We start from the raw sequence: 16,952 nt of genomic DNA on the forward strand, positions 1-16,952 counted from the left end.
AAAAAAAAAGTATTTTGATGTTGATTTTATGATCTCTTTTTCTTCTCTCAAGATCTTAAGACACATATTAGTTTGGGATTAAGCCATTAAAATGGGAGAATAACCATTATGGTTTTTGAGAATGTACGTCCCTTCATAAATTCTGTATCAGAAGTACCTTGGATATTTATCATATGATACATATGCCTATTCTATGAATGAGTATTGACATTTCCTAATACTCCTTGATAAAACTTACCAGCTGTTCTTATGTAGTAAGGTGCCATGTTCATTTATTCAGCCATAATTTCAATACGCTTTCTGTTTAAATGCTGGTTCACTACTGGAATAGTTCAGTAATAAAATAATAAATATAGTAAATATAATGATATAATAAATTCAGTTAACAATGACTAACCTTACTAATTATAGTTCTTGAATTTCTCTCTGCAGATTAAGTATAAATCTAAGGCAGAAAAAATGAAGAATGACTACACTATGGTCACAGACACTCCTGTCTATGTCCAGAATGTCCTCAGTGGCTTGAATGCTAGTGAAGTAAGTGTTTGTTATCACCTTTCACCCCCAATATTGCATATGCTATTACCTCACAAGTTCTAGAAATGTGACTCTTAATATTTTTTTAATAATTTCATTTTAATCCTTTAATCATTGCCTGTTACCTAGAACAGATTGCTTATGCCTTTATTAAAGATATGAGAACATAGTCAGTAAAATCAATAATTGCCTGAATCCAAAACATTTTCATCCAGTTCTTTAGAAGTTCCCTTATATATGCAAACAAGACAGACTGTGAGAGAACATCACAATTATGACTCTCCTCTAATTACATTTCCTTTTTCTCAGGCTGTCTACCGTAGTGAATATATGCACAATGTTAAAGGCAAAATGATTCCTACTGATAAAACAGTAGATCTGGAGCGGGCATATCATGCGAACAAAATACAGAGTGAAGTAAGTATAAAACTTTTGGGTCCACAGAGTTTCTGATCTTCAAAAAGCAAATGCTTTAAAGGTTAATGTCTGTTTTTAGCTTTTCAGATGAAGAAGCTAGATTTCACTGCTCTAAAATGAAAGCAGGAAAATGTCCTTATTTAAGTTACAAGTATGCGTTATAATGTGGATGTGGAGAAAATCTTTTGCCAATTGCGATTAAGAGATTTCCTATTCAGCTAATGAATACTCTCAAGTATTACATGCAGTTGTCACAAACTCTCTCTTGCTCTCTTCTGTTGCAGAATTTGTATCGCTGGGCTGGTGTAAATGCTCTGCCTACTGGATACAGTCTTCCCACAGATACCCCCAGCTTTCAGCATGCTAAACATGTCCAATACATTGGCAGTGATGTAAGTAATGTACTAAGTTCTTCTGCAACATAGGTTGCAAGGGAATATTTGATGCACATCCCATATGAGCACACACAGTTTGAGACAGTTTTTTCTCCGGTGTGAAATTGCTTGTCAGAGAGCAACAAGAGTGGGGTAGTTCTGTGTGGATGCCTGAGCCAGGAACTGAGGGTGACCATGACATAGGTAGTGATCTCATCATCCAGGGTGAAGTCCCACTGCACCTGAACAGGGTGAGCAGAGCAGGGTGCTGGTAACAGGTTGCATCAACAGTCCCAGATGAGGTGAGGAACCAGGGCCAAGGTCCAGCTAGGGAGATCCAGTCAGGAGCCACAGGAAACAGAGCAGAGATTGGAGACAAGCTACCTCTGACATAGGTGCAAGGTAAATCCAGGAGACAAGTTACCAATAACACCAGACCAAAGTCCATGCAGCAAATGAGGACGGTGGCAGGGCTGAAGAGAGGTGTGCTTACAACAGAACTCAGGCAAGGCCTGACATCCCAGATGTGGCTAGTCAGGGCAATTATATCTTTATTAGTGCACTCAAGCCCCAACACTGATAATGTTTGCCTGAACAGATTTAAAATGTTACCAAACCCCATGATTATCTTATGCAATTACTATCAAAATACATATTTCCTCAGGCAGATGTGAATACCTTATTGAATGTAAGAGAAATTTGAAATGTTATTAATCTTGGGCTACATGAAAAGTAAAAATAATAGTGATATGTAGTGTATTTAACTCTGATATAGCTACATCTCACTTGTTTATCTCAAATAATCAATTTATACTGCATAAATTACTGTCAGAACTGCAGTGTAACTAGAATTGCAATCAAATTTAGTTTCTGTATGATTTTGTTCCTTTTTCCACTTTATAGCTGAAATATAAGGAAGCCTATGAACACATGAAAGCTAAAGGCTATACTCTGGGACCTAAAGATGTTGGGTTTGAAAATGTGAAGAAAGTGAATCAAGTCATTAATGAGGTACAGTAAATACATGTATTTGCTTTCAGTTCTATTTGTAGCACCCAAAATACAAATGATGAGAATACGCTTACTGGGAAGGTTGTGGGATCCCTGTTCTTCAAGGAATTTAAGAGCAGTTTAGACAAATATCCATCAGAAATGGCAAGAGATCATTGATCAAGGCTTGGAGTTGGGCTATGTGGCTTTTTAAGGTTCTTGATAACTTTCTGTCATCCTGTAAAATTGTTACCATAATATAAAACAAATTGCAGTCTAATTTTATTAACCATTGTGCTGCTACTCGATTGAAGTTGCATAGAAATTATTGTATCTGTATGACATTGTTTTAGGTCTTATATGTATGTATTCACTTATTTGATCATTGTCTTTAATAGGTCGAAAATTAAGCATACATATTTACATGTTTGTAGATTAGAGTCTCAGATTCTCCATGTATTAGAGGTGCTGCTATCAAAAACAGTTGTGGAAAATCTTTGCCTGATTAGAAAATAGTATGCTTGCTCCCTTTTTCATGTTGGTTATGCAATACCTAGCAAAAATCGGCCCTTAAAAGAGAAGTACTTACACTGCCAAAATACTTGCCATTTTAAGTTTTTAAGATGTCAAATGCTCTCTCCTTTGATACAGAGGTTGTATCGGGCAACATACCACAAGAACAAGGACAAGATTCATACTACTCCAGACACACCAGAAATCCGTCAAGTCAAAGCAACACAGGAAGCTGTCAGTGATGTATGTGTCTTTCTAACATAAAAACCAGAAGAGATTTAGAATATTCAACGTGACCAAACATGTGAAATGCTGTTTTTTAATTTGTCTTTCAGCTGATCTACAAGTCAGATTTCTTTAGGATGCAGGGACACTTGATTTCCTTGCCATACACTCCTCAGGTGTTGCATTGCCGCTATGTTGGGGACATCACAAGTGATGTAAGCAACTTCTGTTAAGATACCTGGTATTTGAATACAACAAGCCTAATACTTTTAAACTGAAAGTGGAATTTGGCTTCTATCATTTGCATTCTATTCTGTAATAGATAAATGCTTTGTCTCTGTGTTTGGGGACTGATTAATAAAATTATCCCAGAAGTTAACTTCTGATATTTCTTTTTCTAATTGCCTCACAGAATAAATACAAAGAGGATCTGAAGTGGCTGAAGGGCTTGGGTTGCTTTCTGTATGATACTCCTGATATGGTCCGTGCTCGTCACCTGCGTAAGCTTTGGGTAAGATTTTTCTTGTGAGAACCACGTATAACAATGATTGACTTATTTACAAACACGCTGTGTACTTGCAGAAAGTACATGAAAATGAGTAAAGACTTATGACAGAATATCTTGCCATGCAGTTGTTTCAAAACACTGTTAGGTTACACTGTAAAATTTTCTTTACTACCAGGAATAATCAAAGCTTCCTAAGTAATACTGCTTTTCTTTTTCCAGTCTAATTACATATACACTGATACTGCCAAGAAGATGTGGCCTAAATACAATGTGGTATTGGATACTCCTGGATACAGAGCGGTTCAGGAGCTAAAAACCCATTTGAGTGAAGTAAGTTTGGTATTATTTTTGCACACCTTTGTTAGCTATGATTAAGCTCAGACTCTCTCACTGGTTGTTTGTTTTTTTTTAAATGAGATGTTGTAATTGCGAAGCTGTGATTGTTCTGCTGCTAAACAAACGTATGCGACAGAAGAAATAACTCATGGACCTGTCTTTTTCCAGTTGGTTTACAGAGCTGCAGGGAAGGAGCTGAAGACAAAATACACTTCCGTCCTTGATACACCTGACTTCTTAAGAGCCAAGCAAGGACAAAAAATACAGAGCCAGGTGAAAAAAAATGTACTGATAAAAAACCTATCAGGGGATCCCTCTTTCTTTCCGGGCCATTTCAAGGCAATGTAAAATTCCTAGAGAAAACATTTAAAATTACTATTGCTCGTTTTTAAGTGGCTATGGATTTTCATGTTGGCCATGTCTCTGTGGTGGAATTGTTCAGCTTTGTCCATCTGAAATAGTGTTGAACCCTGGCACAGTTCTGTTCAAATTCTCTGAAGATGTGACTTAGTCAGAAGAATAAGTATTTTTATCTACCATTATTCATCATCATTTCTTTATTCATGTATTAACTACAAATTTTGTGGAGTTTTTAAATTTGCAGAACAAAACAGACCTCATGCATCCTTTTATGTAAAGCTAGGTCTGAATATAGGGCAGAGTTCGTTAATGTCACATACACTTGACTTCTTGGTTTGTGAGCATGTTACTGGCAGTTACAAAATGTCAAGAGTACTGATAGAGAAAGATGAACCGAGATGGTATGGAAGAGGAAAGGGCACATTATTTTTTCCTGGGGTAAATTATGTGGTTATGTGTGCATTGTGAATTTACAGATATTTTTCAGAGACATAAAGTAAAACTTACTTGAAATGTATATGTTTTGATTCTTTTCTTCTTGCTGCAGTACTTGTATGTGGAACTTGCAACGAAAGAGAGGCCCCATCATCATGCTGGTAGTCAGACTCCAGCCTTTACACATGCTAGGCATGTAAAGGACATGGTCAGTGAGGTAAGATATTTGGGTTTCTTTGTTTGGTACCACTATGCTGAACTGTTCAGAAGTTTTATTTCTAATTTTAGTGATAGTTTCATGGCTCAAATCTGTTTACTCTTAATTTAGTTTTTTGTCTCTTATGATTACGTTCAACATTTCTTTTATAAATTGTAGTAAAAGAGTACAATATTTTAATATGGTTTAATATTTTATAAGGTACCTGTTTGTAAGTGTTTGTTTGCAGAATCTGAGGTACACTGGCTGCAGGACCAAGAAGACCTAGGAAGCTAAAAAACTGAGCTTGTTTCCCAAAGTTTTGACAGAAGCTCTTCACAAGAATTACTTTATGCACTTGGTGTAACACCCCCGGGCATTAACATAATACCAGATTAGCAAATGCTTCTAAGATCAAAGATATAACTTTTCCCTTTTGTTGTCTCTCTTAGAAAAAGTATAAAACCCAGTATGAGAAGATGAAGGACAAATACACACCTGTCCCTGACACACCAGTCTTAATCAGAGCCAAGAGAGCATACCTGAATGCCAGTGATGTATGTAGTCCATGAACACTTTGACTGCTGCTTTTTCTCAGTTTCTTTACAAAAAGAACAGAAGAAGGGTCAGTGGGGAACAAACATGCAAAGCATAGAATATCTCAGTGTGGGTCATGAAGTAGGTCACCCCATTTGCACGTACATTTCCATTTGCTATTATGGTGATTTTTACGTTTTTACTTGGCGTCACTGTAATGCTTTTTTTTCATTCATTATAGTTAATTTTCATTTGCCATTGCACAAACTAAAAATAGATTTAAAGTAATTTGCTTACACGTGGAATCTCTAAATAGTGCAGAGTGAAATGATTGATGCTGGAGCCGTGATAGAATACCTTGTGTCAGATATTTTCATAACAGTTTAGTGTTAGAAGTAAAGCTGCATGTCACTGAGAATGTGCTCATTTTTTAATTTAGAAGTAGGTTAGAGAGAAAAATTATTTGAGCTGCTGCACATAAGGTTATTAAGGTAAAATTGATTTTTCCTTCAAGCGTGGAATAATGATTTGTGATTTAAGGCAATGGTTAAGAGTACTTTTCTCATTTATGAGATCTTTGCTATATATTTCGGATTGCATGTTGCATCCTGGAAGGATATGTGCTGGGCAGGTGTTTTATTCTAGTGATTAGTCGTACTGCTCTCTTAAGAATGATCTTTAAATACTTCTAAGGAGCATCCCCGTTCTTTTGCACGTCTGAGTTTCTCCTCTGAGAAAGTCTTTCTACGAAGTCTGGGATGATTGTCCTGCTTTCTTCTAGATCAGGACATGGAAGAAAGGATAAGTAGGTTTTTTATTGCAAAAGTGGCACTTTTGCTGCTCTAGAGAGTAGTCCTGTGATACATCGATTCTTTTTTTCTCTGTCTTCAATATAAAAGTGAATAGGGTGAAATGTTTCTTTAGATGTACCAACTCCTTTTCTTTCTATTTTTCACCATAAGTTTCAGTCAATTTGCCATTGATGCAGGCAAATGCAGCTTCTTAAAATTCCTCAGGGCTTAGATTAGGATGTTAAACAGCAACATATCCCTGGATGTCATTCCTAAAAGGCAGGAAATTTAACTGAAACAGCTCCTGACAGATAAATATAATATATTATTTTATATGTTATTTTTCTTACCAGTTGCGCTACAAAGAAACCTTTGAGAATAATAAGGGCAAATACCACACAGTGAAAGATGCTTTGGATATTGTCTATCATCGAAAGGTCACTGATGATATCAGTAGTGTATGTATACAATATTTTCATTCCTAATTATTTGTCATTTAATAACCTAGATTATGCCATTTATGCTGTTGTTCTATTTAAGCGTGTCAAATAATCAGAAAAATATGATCAGCACTATTACTAAATAGCTTCCTTCCTTCTTTTGAATATTATACACTTGATTGCCTTTGATGTTACAAAGGTGAATGCAAGTTAATCTCATTTCCACTGTTTCAGTTCTGATGTTTCGGAAAAAGGAATGACTTGAAATGGCATGGTCTAGAGTGTTCTAAATTGTTTTACTCAGTTCTTCAATTTTCTTTGTAGGTGAAATATAAGGAAAATTATATGAGCAACTTAGGAATCTGGAGATCGATCCCAGACCGTCCGGAGCATTTCCATCATCGTGCAGTCACAGATGCTATTAGTGATGTGAGTTCAAATAGGTCCTGGATGTGAGAGGCTGAAAGTTATAAGTAGATTTCCAAAATGAAAACCAAGTCTCAGTTCTTGAGAAAGGGGAGGCAGCTGAAATTTGTAAAAGTGATTTACACTTTCACCTGCCAGATCTGTGAAATGACAGAGCAAATCAGACGGCTAAAATCGCAGCCCATCTCCTTTTGAAATTAACAGAACAGTCTTAATTAATTTCAGTTGCATTTGCTTAGATTTGTTTGTTAACACAATAACAACCTTTAATTGTACATACCTGAACCTGTACAATAACCCCTTAACTGTACAAGAGTAAAAGTTTTTCAAAATTCACACAGGAACTCCAATAGCTAATGATAGATTAGGTATGGGAATAACCTGACTCCATCAGAAAAGCATGAGTAACTGTAACTCGCTTTATGATGGAATAATAATGGATGTAGCTCTGTTTGCTACACCTTGTTTTGAGGTGCTATTTCAGCACTGATCAGCTACCACTCAGCGCCACTGAAAACTGAAACATTTTATTTCTTTTCTAAAGGTTAAATACAAGGAAGACTTATCTTGGCTCAGAGGCATTGGCTGTTATGCATGGGATACTCCAACTTTTGCTCTGGCAGGAAAGAACAAGGTGCTCTACAGTGGGGTAAGTAAAACAGTCTCCTAAATGTGTTTTTTTTACATTGGCTTATATTACAGATAATTTTTTCACAGGACAATCCAATTCTGACCTAGACATTGATACGAATAACTCATGGTATAAGTTAATATATAGCATCTAAACATTCAGTTCTTGGTATATAGGAAAAGAGGCAAAATGACCTTTTACTTATTCCCTCTGTTCCTTGCAAAGCTATCAGCTCCATAGTAATTTTTCTAGTGATTCTAAGTCTAGCTTTAAAATTATGAAGATTTGAAATTTCCATTCCTTTCTTGATGTGATAGTTCCATCCTGCAAACCACTACATTTGCAACTATTTTTTCTTTGTAGATTTGTTAAATGCACTTATGCAATAATTCCACCATGGTTTTGCTGCAGATTGTTTCTAAAATATATTTTCATGGCCTTACCCTTCTTTGGATTGACATTGGAATATTTTTTTTTGTGTTTGGTTTTTTTTTTCTGCAGTGTAAGTACAAGGAGCTATTTGAGAAGACTAAGTCTCATTTTAAGTATGTAGCTGACTCTCCAATTAATGAACATTTTAAATATGCAACTAAGTTGATGGATGGGGTAAGTGTTAAAAATTTCTGTAGAATCTCATACTGAAGAAATAAGTGTGTGTATGTTAATACTGAGTTGAAGATTGATCTTCCTTATGAGATTGTAAATAATCCAAAGTATATTCAGGCTTCAAGATGTCTTATGATCAGACTAAAATCGTGAAAGACAAGGTTGCTCTTATTGTCTTGTCTGAGTATTAGGACAGGCCAGATTTAAAGTACCTAAAAATTGAAATGCTGGCCCCTGTTCCATTACGCTGTCATTGCAAAGAAACTGCTCCTTTGCTTAAATAATGCTGCTTCCTTAGTAACACTGATTGTTGATTGTCATGTGAAAAAAGGTCTAGAGAGAATCACAAATTGCTTTCCTGAAACTTTGAAAAAACCCCTTCCTCAGTGTTAGGAAGATAGTTTTATGTCTGAAGTTATCATAGCTCTGTTTCTGTTCAGATATTTTGTGCTGAATTCTCCCACTCTGCTACTTACTTTTTCTTACTTTCCTCCTGTAGTGCTAAAGAAACAATAAGCACAACGTAGGAGCAGAGGGGGTTAAGGAATGCCCCTGGGTTTAAGACTAAAATCACCAATGGAGTTCTTAGGAGTAGGGCTGTACACCTACAGGACAAAGCTCATTGAAAGGCATCGTGTTCTAGGTGAATTCTCATCAGCTTAGAGCAGACATATCACACCAGACTGATGCTTTTCATTAAAGCAGCATATATTTAGACTCTCTCACCCTGGTATTTTATTCTTTTTCACCAGAAATTGTGTTAATTCTTTACTTGTCAGTAAACATATTGCAGTATTATCTGTTCTAGGTTAAAAGAACTTCCACAACAGGTACCATTCCAGTACCATTGCTGTATAATTTCATACTCAATTTGATAAGCAGTGAACCACAGTTTGTTATAGAACATTGTTAGTATTCAGTCTTCTTAATGTTCAGTAGAGCAAATAAGGAAAAATTTATTATGAGAAACATTAATGAGGAAAAATTCAGCAAGAGGGGCTCCATACATTGAAATGAATTTGCCTAAATGTCATGTTAGTGAAGTTTTTTGTGGTGAGGGATTATAGTTTTGCTTGCAAAAATTCTGATGATAACACTGTATTTTACCCTTGCATCTCATGTTCTCTTTGTACTCAAGTCAGGAATCTAGTTCCACACAGAGTTGCTTCTGCAGTTATTTTTCATTAAGAAAGTAAGTCATAAAATGGCTTGTTTGAAGAGTGGCAGGGATGGAGCATAGGTGTCCTTGAATTGTGGATTAGGCTGTCTAGTGGAAATTTAGAAATGTATATACTATATAGAAATGTTTTCTCTCTGTGTTGTTTGGTTGCATTTTTTAATATATTTTTCTCTTTTGGGTATAAACTTCAATCTCAGCCTTTAAATAGTCCATGTAAAGAGGTTTCAATGGTTAAAATGATGATCTCTTTATGTCCTCACTCTCTTTTAATCTGTTACACTGTATTATGCTATTCTGAGCAGAAATTATATAAAGCTGCCTATGAGAAGCTCAAAGATAGGTACAGCGTTATTGTGGATGATCCTAAGAACCTCCTGGCCAAGTGGGGGACTACTCTGAGCAGTCAGGTACTGTAGGAGCACTGGCCAGTGCTGCCAGCAAGTGCCTGGTTCACTCACAGCTACTCTGTCTGTGCGAAACATCTGCAGCTGCCAGTATCATAGGTTTCACCTGTGATGTTGTGATGTTTTATCTTTTTGATTGATCAGACAATTGATCAGATGATCTTTGTTTTGCCACCCAAAAAGAATCCTTACTTTTTGAGTGAGCTAATCTCTGCTATATGTACTTTCATATATTGTGCATCAATTGACATCAGAAATCTATTGCTTTTTGAAGTCATCAGAGAGGTTTTAAAAAATACAGTATCATGCATTTATTTTTTATAACCTCTCTTTTTTTATGACTTTTACAAATATTATCTTCTTATTCATTTCTAGATAAAGCAACAGTGACGAATTTGGCTTTTTTTGACAAAATTTTTTTTGGCAAATTTTACAATTTCCTTAATGGGATAGTATGCAAATCTTTTACTATATACTCCTGACATTCTTAATTATATAGATGTAAGTTGTATGCACATCTGAATGAATGCATATAGTACCTTGCCTAAATCTCTCCACTCTCAAAGTGTCTGGGATCTAGAGCTGTGGTGTTGTTCATGGTGTTCACGAGTCTCTTTTGTGCTTCGTTGCCATTTGCATGAACAGAAAAAATATAAATCCTTTGCCAAGATGCTCCTGCAACATGGATGTAATGAATTTCTGAGGCCAGATATCCTGACAGCACTCTACAACACATACTTGTGGAGCCAGGTAATACGAAGAACTGATGCTGAAGGAGACATTTTATATACAGTTTAGCTTTTGGACTTCTAATATTTAATGCTTGGGAGTTCTCTACATTTCTACGGGTATCAGACTCCAAAGTTTGTCGATATGCTTAACACTGGCTATGATAAAATATTTTTGAAAACAGAATATCTGAAACAATATTTACTGTAACTTAGACGGCACTCAGCTCAGGCTGAACTTGCCTTCCTTTTCTCCTTTCATTATAAATAATTGTTATATATAATTCTATATAATATTCACGTATATACCTGAAGAGCAATTTTCTGTACATTTAAGATATTGTATGTTAGCTGTTCCTGATATTTTCCTAACCAGATTCTCATTCTGGCACCATTCCTTGGACTGACCACCCCTCATAACAAAAGTCCCTTAATTCAGTATGAACATGATGAAGTAATTTGGCGAGAAGTTGACAACGTTTATCTACCGCTCTGCCTGAGAATGGCGTCACATTGTGCCTAGAAACAGAACAGTCATGTCTCACTTCTAAATGCCCTTAGAAATGGTAAAGGTGCACAGGTCTGTAGTAAGTCATATTTTTAGGAATTTCTTTCTTTACCTACTGCTTTTAAACAAGGCTAGCAAAGCAGTCCTCATGCAGTCACATAATACAGTTTATCTAAAAAAAAATGCTCCCTCCTTTTGCCGGTTTTAATAAGAATCAGAAGGTAGAAAGTGAGTAAAATTCATCTGTTTGTTCACACAGAACAAAGAGCCTAACATATTTATATTCCTGATGATGTAAAACAAAGCCTCTGACAACTCTGGTATTATTGTGCAAAATTAATTTTCCATATTATCTCTTCATTTAATCTGGATTCCAGCATATGTATTTTGACTGTACCAGTGAGATGAAAATGTGGCTTCTTAAATAACTGATACTTACTTATTTCTGCTCTGAAATCAAAGCCGCTAGCAGTAGCCTTATTCTTTTCAGTGGTAAAAATGATTTCTGACAAGGCCAGCATATAACATTTAAACTGGAAACGCAACAGTAGAAAACAATTACATGACAGAGAGGGGGTATTCTTCGTTACTATTAGTACAGTTAATGAAATTCCTCAGTAATAACCCAGTAATAAGGTACTGAAGGTCTTTACTAGACATTTTTGTTGACTTTTTCTGTGGATTTCTGTTATCTCATTAAAAACTCCTTGCAGGTGAGTTTGAGTATGTTTGAAGAAAAAAAAAAAAAAAAGCAGTCTGCCTGACCTGCATGTTCATCTGAGTTGACTTCATGTTATAATTTGTTGTTTGTATGAAATTTTTTAATTTTTGTCTGTCATAGTCCTGTTTCAAAAGCATGGGTTTATTTTCTGATGCAAGATAGAGCATGAAAGTTCATATTTCAAAGTGTGTTCTGACCTCTTCCACCTGCCCTCAGGCTGTCTGCAATGAATTACCAATCTTGGTGTACAGACTGTTCTCACTGAATTCTGTGAAAACAGGTTTAGAGTCCTGCAGTAGGGCAAGATGATCTTTAAGACAGACATTATCAAGAGACAAATTCTGCTATGAAAGCTTTTAAAATATCCTGGCATTATGATACATTTAGCAAATGCATTTATCTTCCATTGTACAAGATGTTTTACATTTCATTCTGATGAACATCTGAAAATGAGATGTTGTCCAGTTACAAATTTTAAAGTCACTAATCTATTGAGATTGCTTTTTTAGCTCAATCCTGGAGATTTAGGATAGAAGTGAGGCTTTAAATAAACATAAAATGAATCACACAAATAGTCAGCCTCTGAGGCAAGTAAGGGGTTTGCAGAGTTTAGCTTATTGTCCATGTTCAGCTTTCATTGGCTTTGGTGGAAGGATTTTGCGATTTTATGTATGAATATAAACATATCTCCTGAAGGTGTTTTGCCTTGGTTTTGTGGTTAACATACTCTTCTTTCCCAATCACCAGGTTGAATACAAAAAGGACTATGAAAAGAAGAAAGACAAGTATACTACAGTTGTGGATACTCCAGAACACTTAAGGACTACAAAAGTCAACAAACAGATCAGCGATGTAAGTGTGGTCCGACCTTCCAAGCATACCTTCTCTGAATTCTGACCTATGAAGTGAGATAAATAACAGTATGGCATTTTCGATAGTCCATTATAAAAAGTTTCTCATCTTGATTTTTCACAACTGACACAAAGAATGTCAAATAATATATTCTATAATTTGTATTTTCAGATTATTTACAAATTGGAATATAACAAAGCAAAGCCTAAAGGCTATACTACAATCCATGATACACCTATGTTACTGCTTGCGCGCAAGGTCAAGGACAGAATAAGTGATGTAAGTAAATCATGCTTGCCTGTGGTAGCAAAAAGACACATAATTAACTTTTTACTTTGATATGCAGTGGTTTTAACTCATATGTAACACTGTCATTAAAAAAATAGCTTCTTGTCAGAGTGTATTGGTTTTGTTTCCCTGTAAAACTCTATATGCGTTTAATTCTTTTCCAAAAACCAGTGGATTCTGAAGGTGTTCAGGAAGTTTTTTCATGTAATGTTCTGTAGCTCTTGGAACATATTTGCTGGGGTAGAGCAGCCCTCACTAGTAAGAAAAGGTGTGAGCTGGAACTGGTATCTAATTAAAGCATGGGTTTGGGGATTTTGTTTTTAGGGTTTCTTCCTCTGTTGGCCATATTCTATGGATACTGTGAATGTGAATATTCTGATCTAAACTAAACATGTGTTTTGATTATGGGGCAATGGAAGGTGAAAAAGAAGAGAGAAAAAGGATAGAATAATATCATAAGATTTGGGAGTCCTGCTCCTAATTCCTCCTTCTACCAGGCTTTCTCTCTGACCTTTGTATGGTCCCTCAGACAACCATAAATGAAATGAAGATACTAGCACTGTGAGAGAAAAGTAGCATGAAAGTCATGCAGATGCTACCTGGATTATGAGTGAATCCAGGAAGAGAAGATAACCATATTCTCCAGATAGTAACGTGGATCATTAAGAGATGAAGATGCTCAAAAGTGATCTGTGAATTGAAGTACATTTTTTTTGGTTCCAAACTGAATGCTGAATTTGAGGTTCTATAAAGCATGGAAGGTCCTATCAGAAGACAAGTTTCTTTAAAGCAGTTCTATTGGGTGCAAAAAAATAGAAACAGGCAGCATTACTGTCCATGTGTAGATTTTGTTAATCTTTGCCTGTGGTTCATGGTGAGTTATACCTGCTACCTTTTCTATTTAAAGAGACTTGCTGCTGAAGAGGACCCTTCTTTCAGGCAGATGGTTGATACCAAGTTGTATTGATGAAATTTCTTTTTCTTCTGTTAAGATTTATTCTCGACATGAACAATTTTTAATATTGTGGTTTTCATATTTTGATGCTTTTCTTGTTGATGACAATATTATCTTTGTAAACATTATTTATGTTTGTCTTTCTTTAGCTGAAATACAAAGAAGTGTACGAGAGGAATAAATCTCACTGCAATGTCGTAGCAGATTCAGTTCATATTAAGACTCCAAGGCATGCTTACAAGCTAAACAGCAATGTGAGTTCAATTTTATTACTACTTTGATTATGAATAGTGTTTGGGACTGGCAATGGAGACTGTAAGAAATTTTTTTCAGTTCCATTGAAATTGTTTAAGCTTGAACATTGCCTCTAATTCTTATACTGTTTGAATGAAATATATTTTGATTTATTTCATACTAAAGTGCTTACTCTTCAAAGTTGTCCTTGAGGTCACTTGAGGTCCTTGTATGTCGTACATCTACTGTTCTTCTAGTTTCCCTTTGTTTTCCTGACAGAGACATAACTGTCCCAGAAATTCTCTGTGATGATATTCTTGCAGACAAAGTGCATGCTTTGTGGGAAGCTCTCCTGCATTTTCTATTATTGGTGGCCCACTTCAATCGGCAAGGAACTGAAAGCACTCACCTTCTTCAAAGTCATGACATCTTTTCAGTCACTCAGTTTCCTTTCTCCATGTAGCAGAGGATCAACTAGACTAAATGGACTCCCACTGGATGAACATGTACATTCAGAGGAAAGCCCTAGGCTGATCTAGATGTGCTTTCTTACCTCTTCTCTCCTGAATTGGTACAGACCAAAAGATAGTTTGCATATGTAGGAATGTCATGTGTAAAGTACACAACTTCCAATTAGCTCATTTTTTTCTTGTTTCACAACGAACAGCTGGATTATAAGAAGAAATATGAAGCAGCCAAGGCTCACTGGCACTGGATTGCTGATAGACCTGACTTTATTCAGGCAGCCAAGTCATCTCTGCAACAGAGTGATGTAAGGACATCAAAATAAACTGAATACTCCCTTTCCCCACATCTCTCATGTTCATAATAATAATAATTTAAAAAAATAACTGTCAAAGATTTGACGTATTCTTCAGTCTTTTTTTTTTCTTCTTCTTCCTGCAGTATGAATACAAACTGGACCGGGAATTCCTAAAGGGATGCAAACTTTCTGTCACAGATGATAAAAATACAGTATTGGCCTTAAATAATGCCATCTTGGCAAGTGATGTAAGTACTTGAACAAACTTTTTTTGTTCTGCTAGAACTTTACTTAATACGTAAACTTTTATCGGAAATATGGTTGTATTAAGAATGAAGCTTTGAAAAGTTGTTCTCAGTCTCAGTCATTATTTCTTTTGGCTTGTTTATTCCATTAACAAATTGGCAAAATCTGAATAAATTTGGTCTTGTAAATGTCACTGGCCTAGTTCATGCATTAAATAAAAATTCATAGTTAACATTGCCTGAACACCCTAGACCTTTGATATATCTCTGCATTCCTGTATTTGAAATAAAAATATTATCTGGAAAGAAACAACAGAAAAAGCTGCAGGTAGAACTTGTGCATAACACAAAGTATATTTAATAATTAATAACAATGTATTAATATTCAATATTTTAATAAGACTCCAAGTGAGACCTATAGGAATATATAAACCGGAATGAATTTATCTTGGAAAACATGAAAGTATGGGATTTTCTGCAAACTTTTGCACTAACAAGCAGGCACAACCATAGTCATTTCTTTAAATTTATTTAAATTTAAATTGCCACAAGACAAGATACACATTCCTGAAAATGATAACTTTTCTTCCTGCTAGATAAAATATAAAGAGAAGCACAACAAAGCTCGAGGAACGTACCATGTTGTTCCAGATACACCTCAGATCCTCCTGGCTAAGAACGTCAGCTCTCTTGTATCTGAGGTAAAATGTCAGGGTGGTACTTGCTCATTTAAAGTACATCCTGTTAATATTGGAAGGTGGGGGTGGGGTGGGGAGGTGGGGACAGGGCTTGCATTGCTGGTTTTTACCTATTTTTATTCTGTGCTTTCAGAACAAATACAAAGAACACAGCAAGAAGCAGCTTCCACATGGGTCCTATACAACCCTGCCAGAGACAAGAGACACTGCTCATGTGAAAGAGGTGACCAAGAATGTCAGTGAGGTAAGTAACTAGTGCGGTAACAATTCACGGGGAGATTATTACCTGCTGCCTATAACTGATTAGACAGTTGCATGTTTTAGTATACATTTAGTATACATTTAGTATACATTGTAAAATGCCCAAGGAGTCAGAAAAGATTAATTCCTACCAGAATGAGACTGTAACAAAGAGATAAACACAATTTATTGGGAATATGTTGAAATACTCTGGAAAAAAGTGCCAGGCTGGAGTGCTAATCAGTCCCCATAATTCAGATTTTATTTTTCTTAGAGTTTGAACAGAAATCGTTATCTCAGAAGAGCAAGCTTTTGTAATCTAAAGCGCAAATTACAACAAACAAACTGGGGACCATACATTTTGAGGCTGAGGAGACTGCATATTATCTATCTTAACAGTTTTAGTGAGCTTATTTCTGAGTTTCAGTAGCATTTACCTTCATGTGAAATTACAAAATCACACATGGCCCTTTTTGCTTTTAACAGACAAACTATAAGAAGAAGTTTGTGAAGGAGAAAGGCAAGTCTAATTATTCTGTCATGCTGGAGCCTCCCGAAGTGAAACATGCCATGGAAGTTGCTAAAAAACAGAGTACAGTAAGTTTGTCTTGTCTTTTCATGAATTAAATAGCTTGTGTAAGCAAATTCAGTCAAAGTCAGCTGACAAAACCAAAATTCACATACTTCTGCATTTCCTCCCAGCCTCCATGTTCAAATGTAATGCTGAAAGATAAAGGTACAAATATTTACATATGTAAAATTGCACTGAAATAAAGGATTTTTTTGAAAATAATATTTCTGCTTAATCACATGG

The 16,952-nt window shown here is 35.7% G+C and overlaps 1 protein-coding gene across 1 annotated transcript in view; it reads left to right on the forward strand.

The window, feature by feature from the left end:
• NEB (nebulin) overlaps positions 1–16,952 on the forward strand; it is a 131,236-nt gene that overhangs the window by 83,802 nt on the left and 30,482 nt on the right. Inside the window, exons 98-121 of the mRNA XM_040602846.1 lie at positions 433–537; positions 847–954; positions 1,239–1,346; positions 2,232–2,339; positions 2,970–3,074; positions 3,167–3,271; positions 3,469–3,567; positions 3,784–3,894; positions 4,069–4,173; positions 4,808–4,912; positions 5,344–5,448; positions 6,573–6,677; positions 6,984–7,088; positions 7,630–7,734; positions 8,218–8,322; positions 10,552–10,656; positions 12,611–12,715; positions 12,887–12,994; positions 14,108–14,212; positions 14,860–14,964; positions 15,099–15,203; positions 15,797–15,901; positions 16,032–16,142; positions 16,625–16,735. Coding sequence (XP_040458780.1) covers positions 433–537; positions 847–954; positions 1,239–1,346; positions 2,232–2,339; positions 2,970–3,074; positions 3,167–3,271; positions 3,469–3,567; positions 3,784–3,894; positions 4,069–4,173; positions 4,808–4,912; positions 5,344–5,448; positions 6,573–6,677; positions 6,984–7,088; positions 7,630–7,734; positions 8,218–8,322; positions 10,552–10,656; positions 12,611–12,715; positions 12,887–12,994; positions 14,108–14,212; positions 14,860–14,964; positions 15,099–15,203; positions 15,797–15,901; positions 16,032–16,142; positions 16,625–16,735 — 2,544 coding nt within the window. The remainder of the gene's footprint in view (positions 1–432; positions 538–846; positions 955–1,238; positions 1,347–2,231; positions 2,340–2,969; positions 3,075–3,166; positions 3,272–3,468; positions 3,568–3,783; positions 3,895–4,068; positions 4,174–4,807; positions 4,913–5,343; positions 5,449–6,572; positions 6,678–6,983; positions 7,089–7,629; positions 7,735–8,217; positions 8,323–10,551; positions 10,657–12,610; positions 12,716–12,886; positions 12,995–14,107; positions 14,213–14,859; positions 14,965–15,098; positions 15,204–15,796; positions 15,902–16,031; positions 16,143–16,624; positions 16,736–16,952) is intronic.

Source organism: Falco naumanni, chromosome 8 (assembly GCF_017639655.2).
Source record: "Falco naumanni isolate bFalNau1 chromosome 8, bFalNau1.pat, whole genome shotgun sequence".
NCBI classification, from domain to species: Eukaryota; Metazoa; Chordata; class Aves; order Falconiformes; family Falconidae; genus Falco; species Falco naumanni.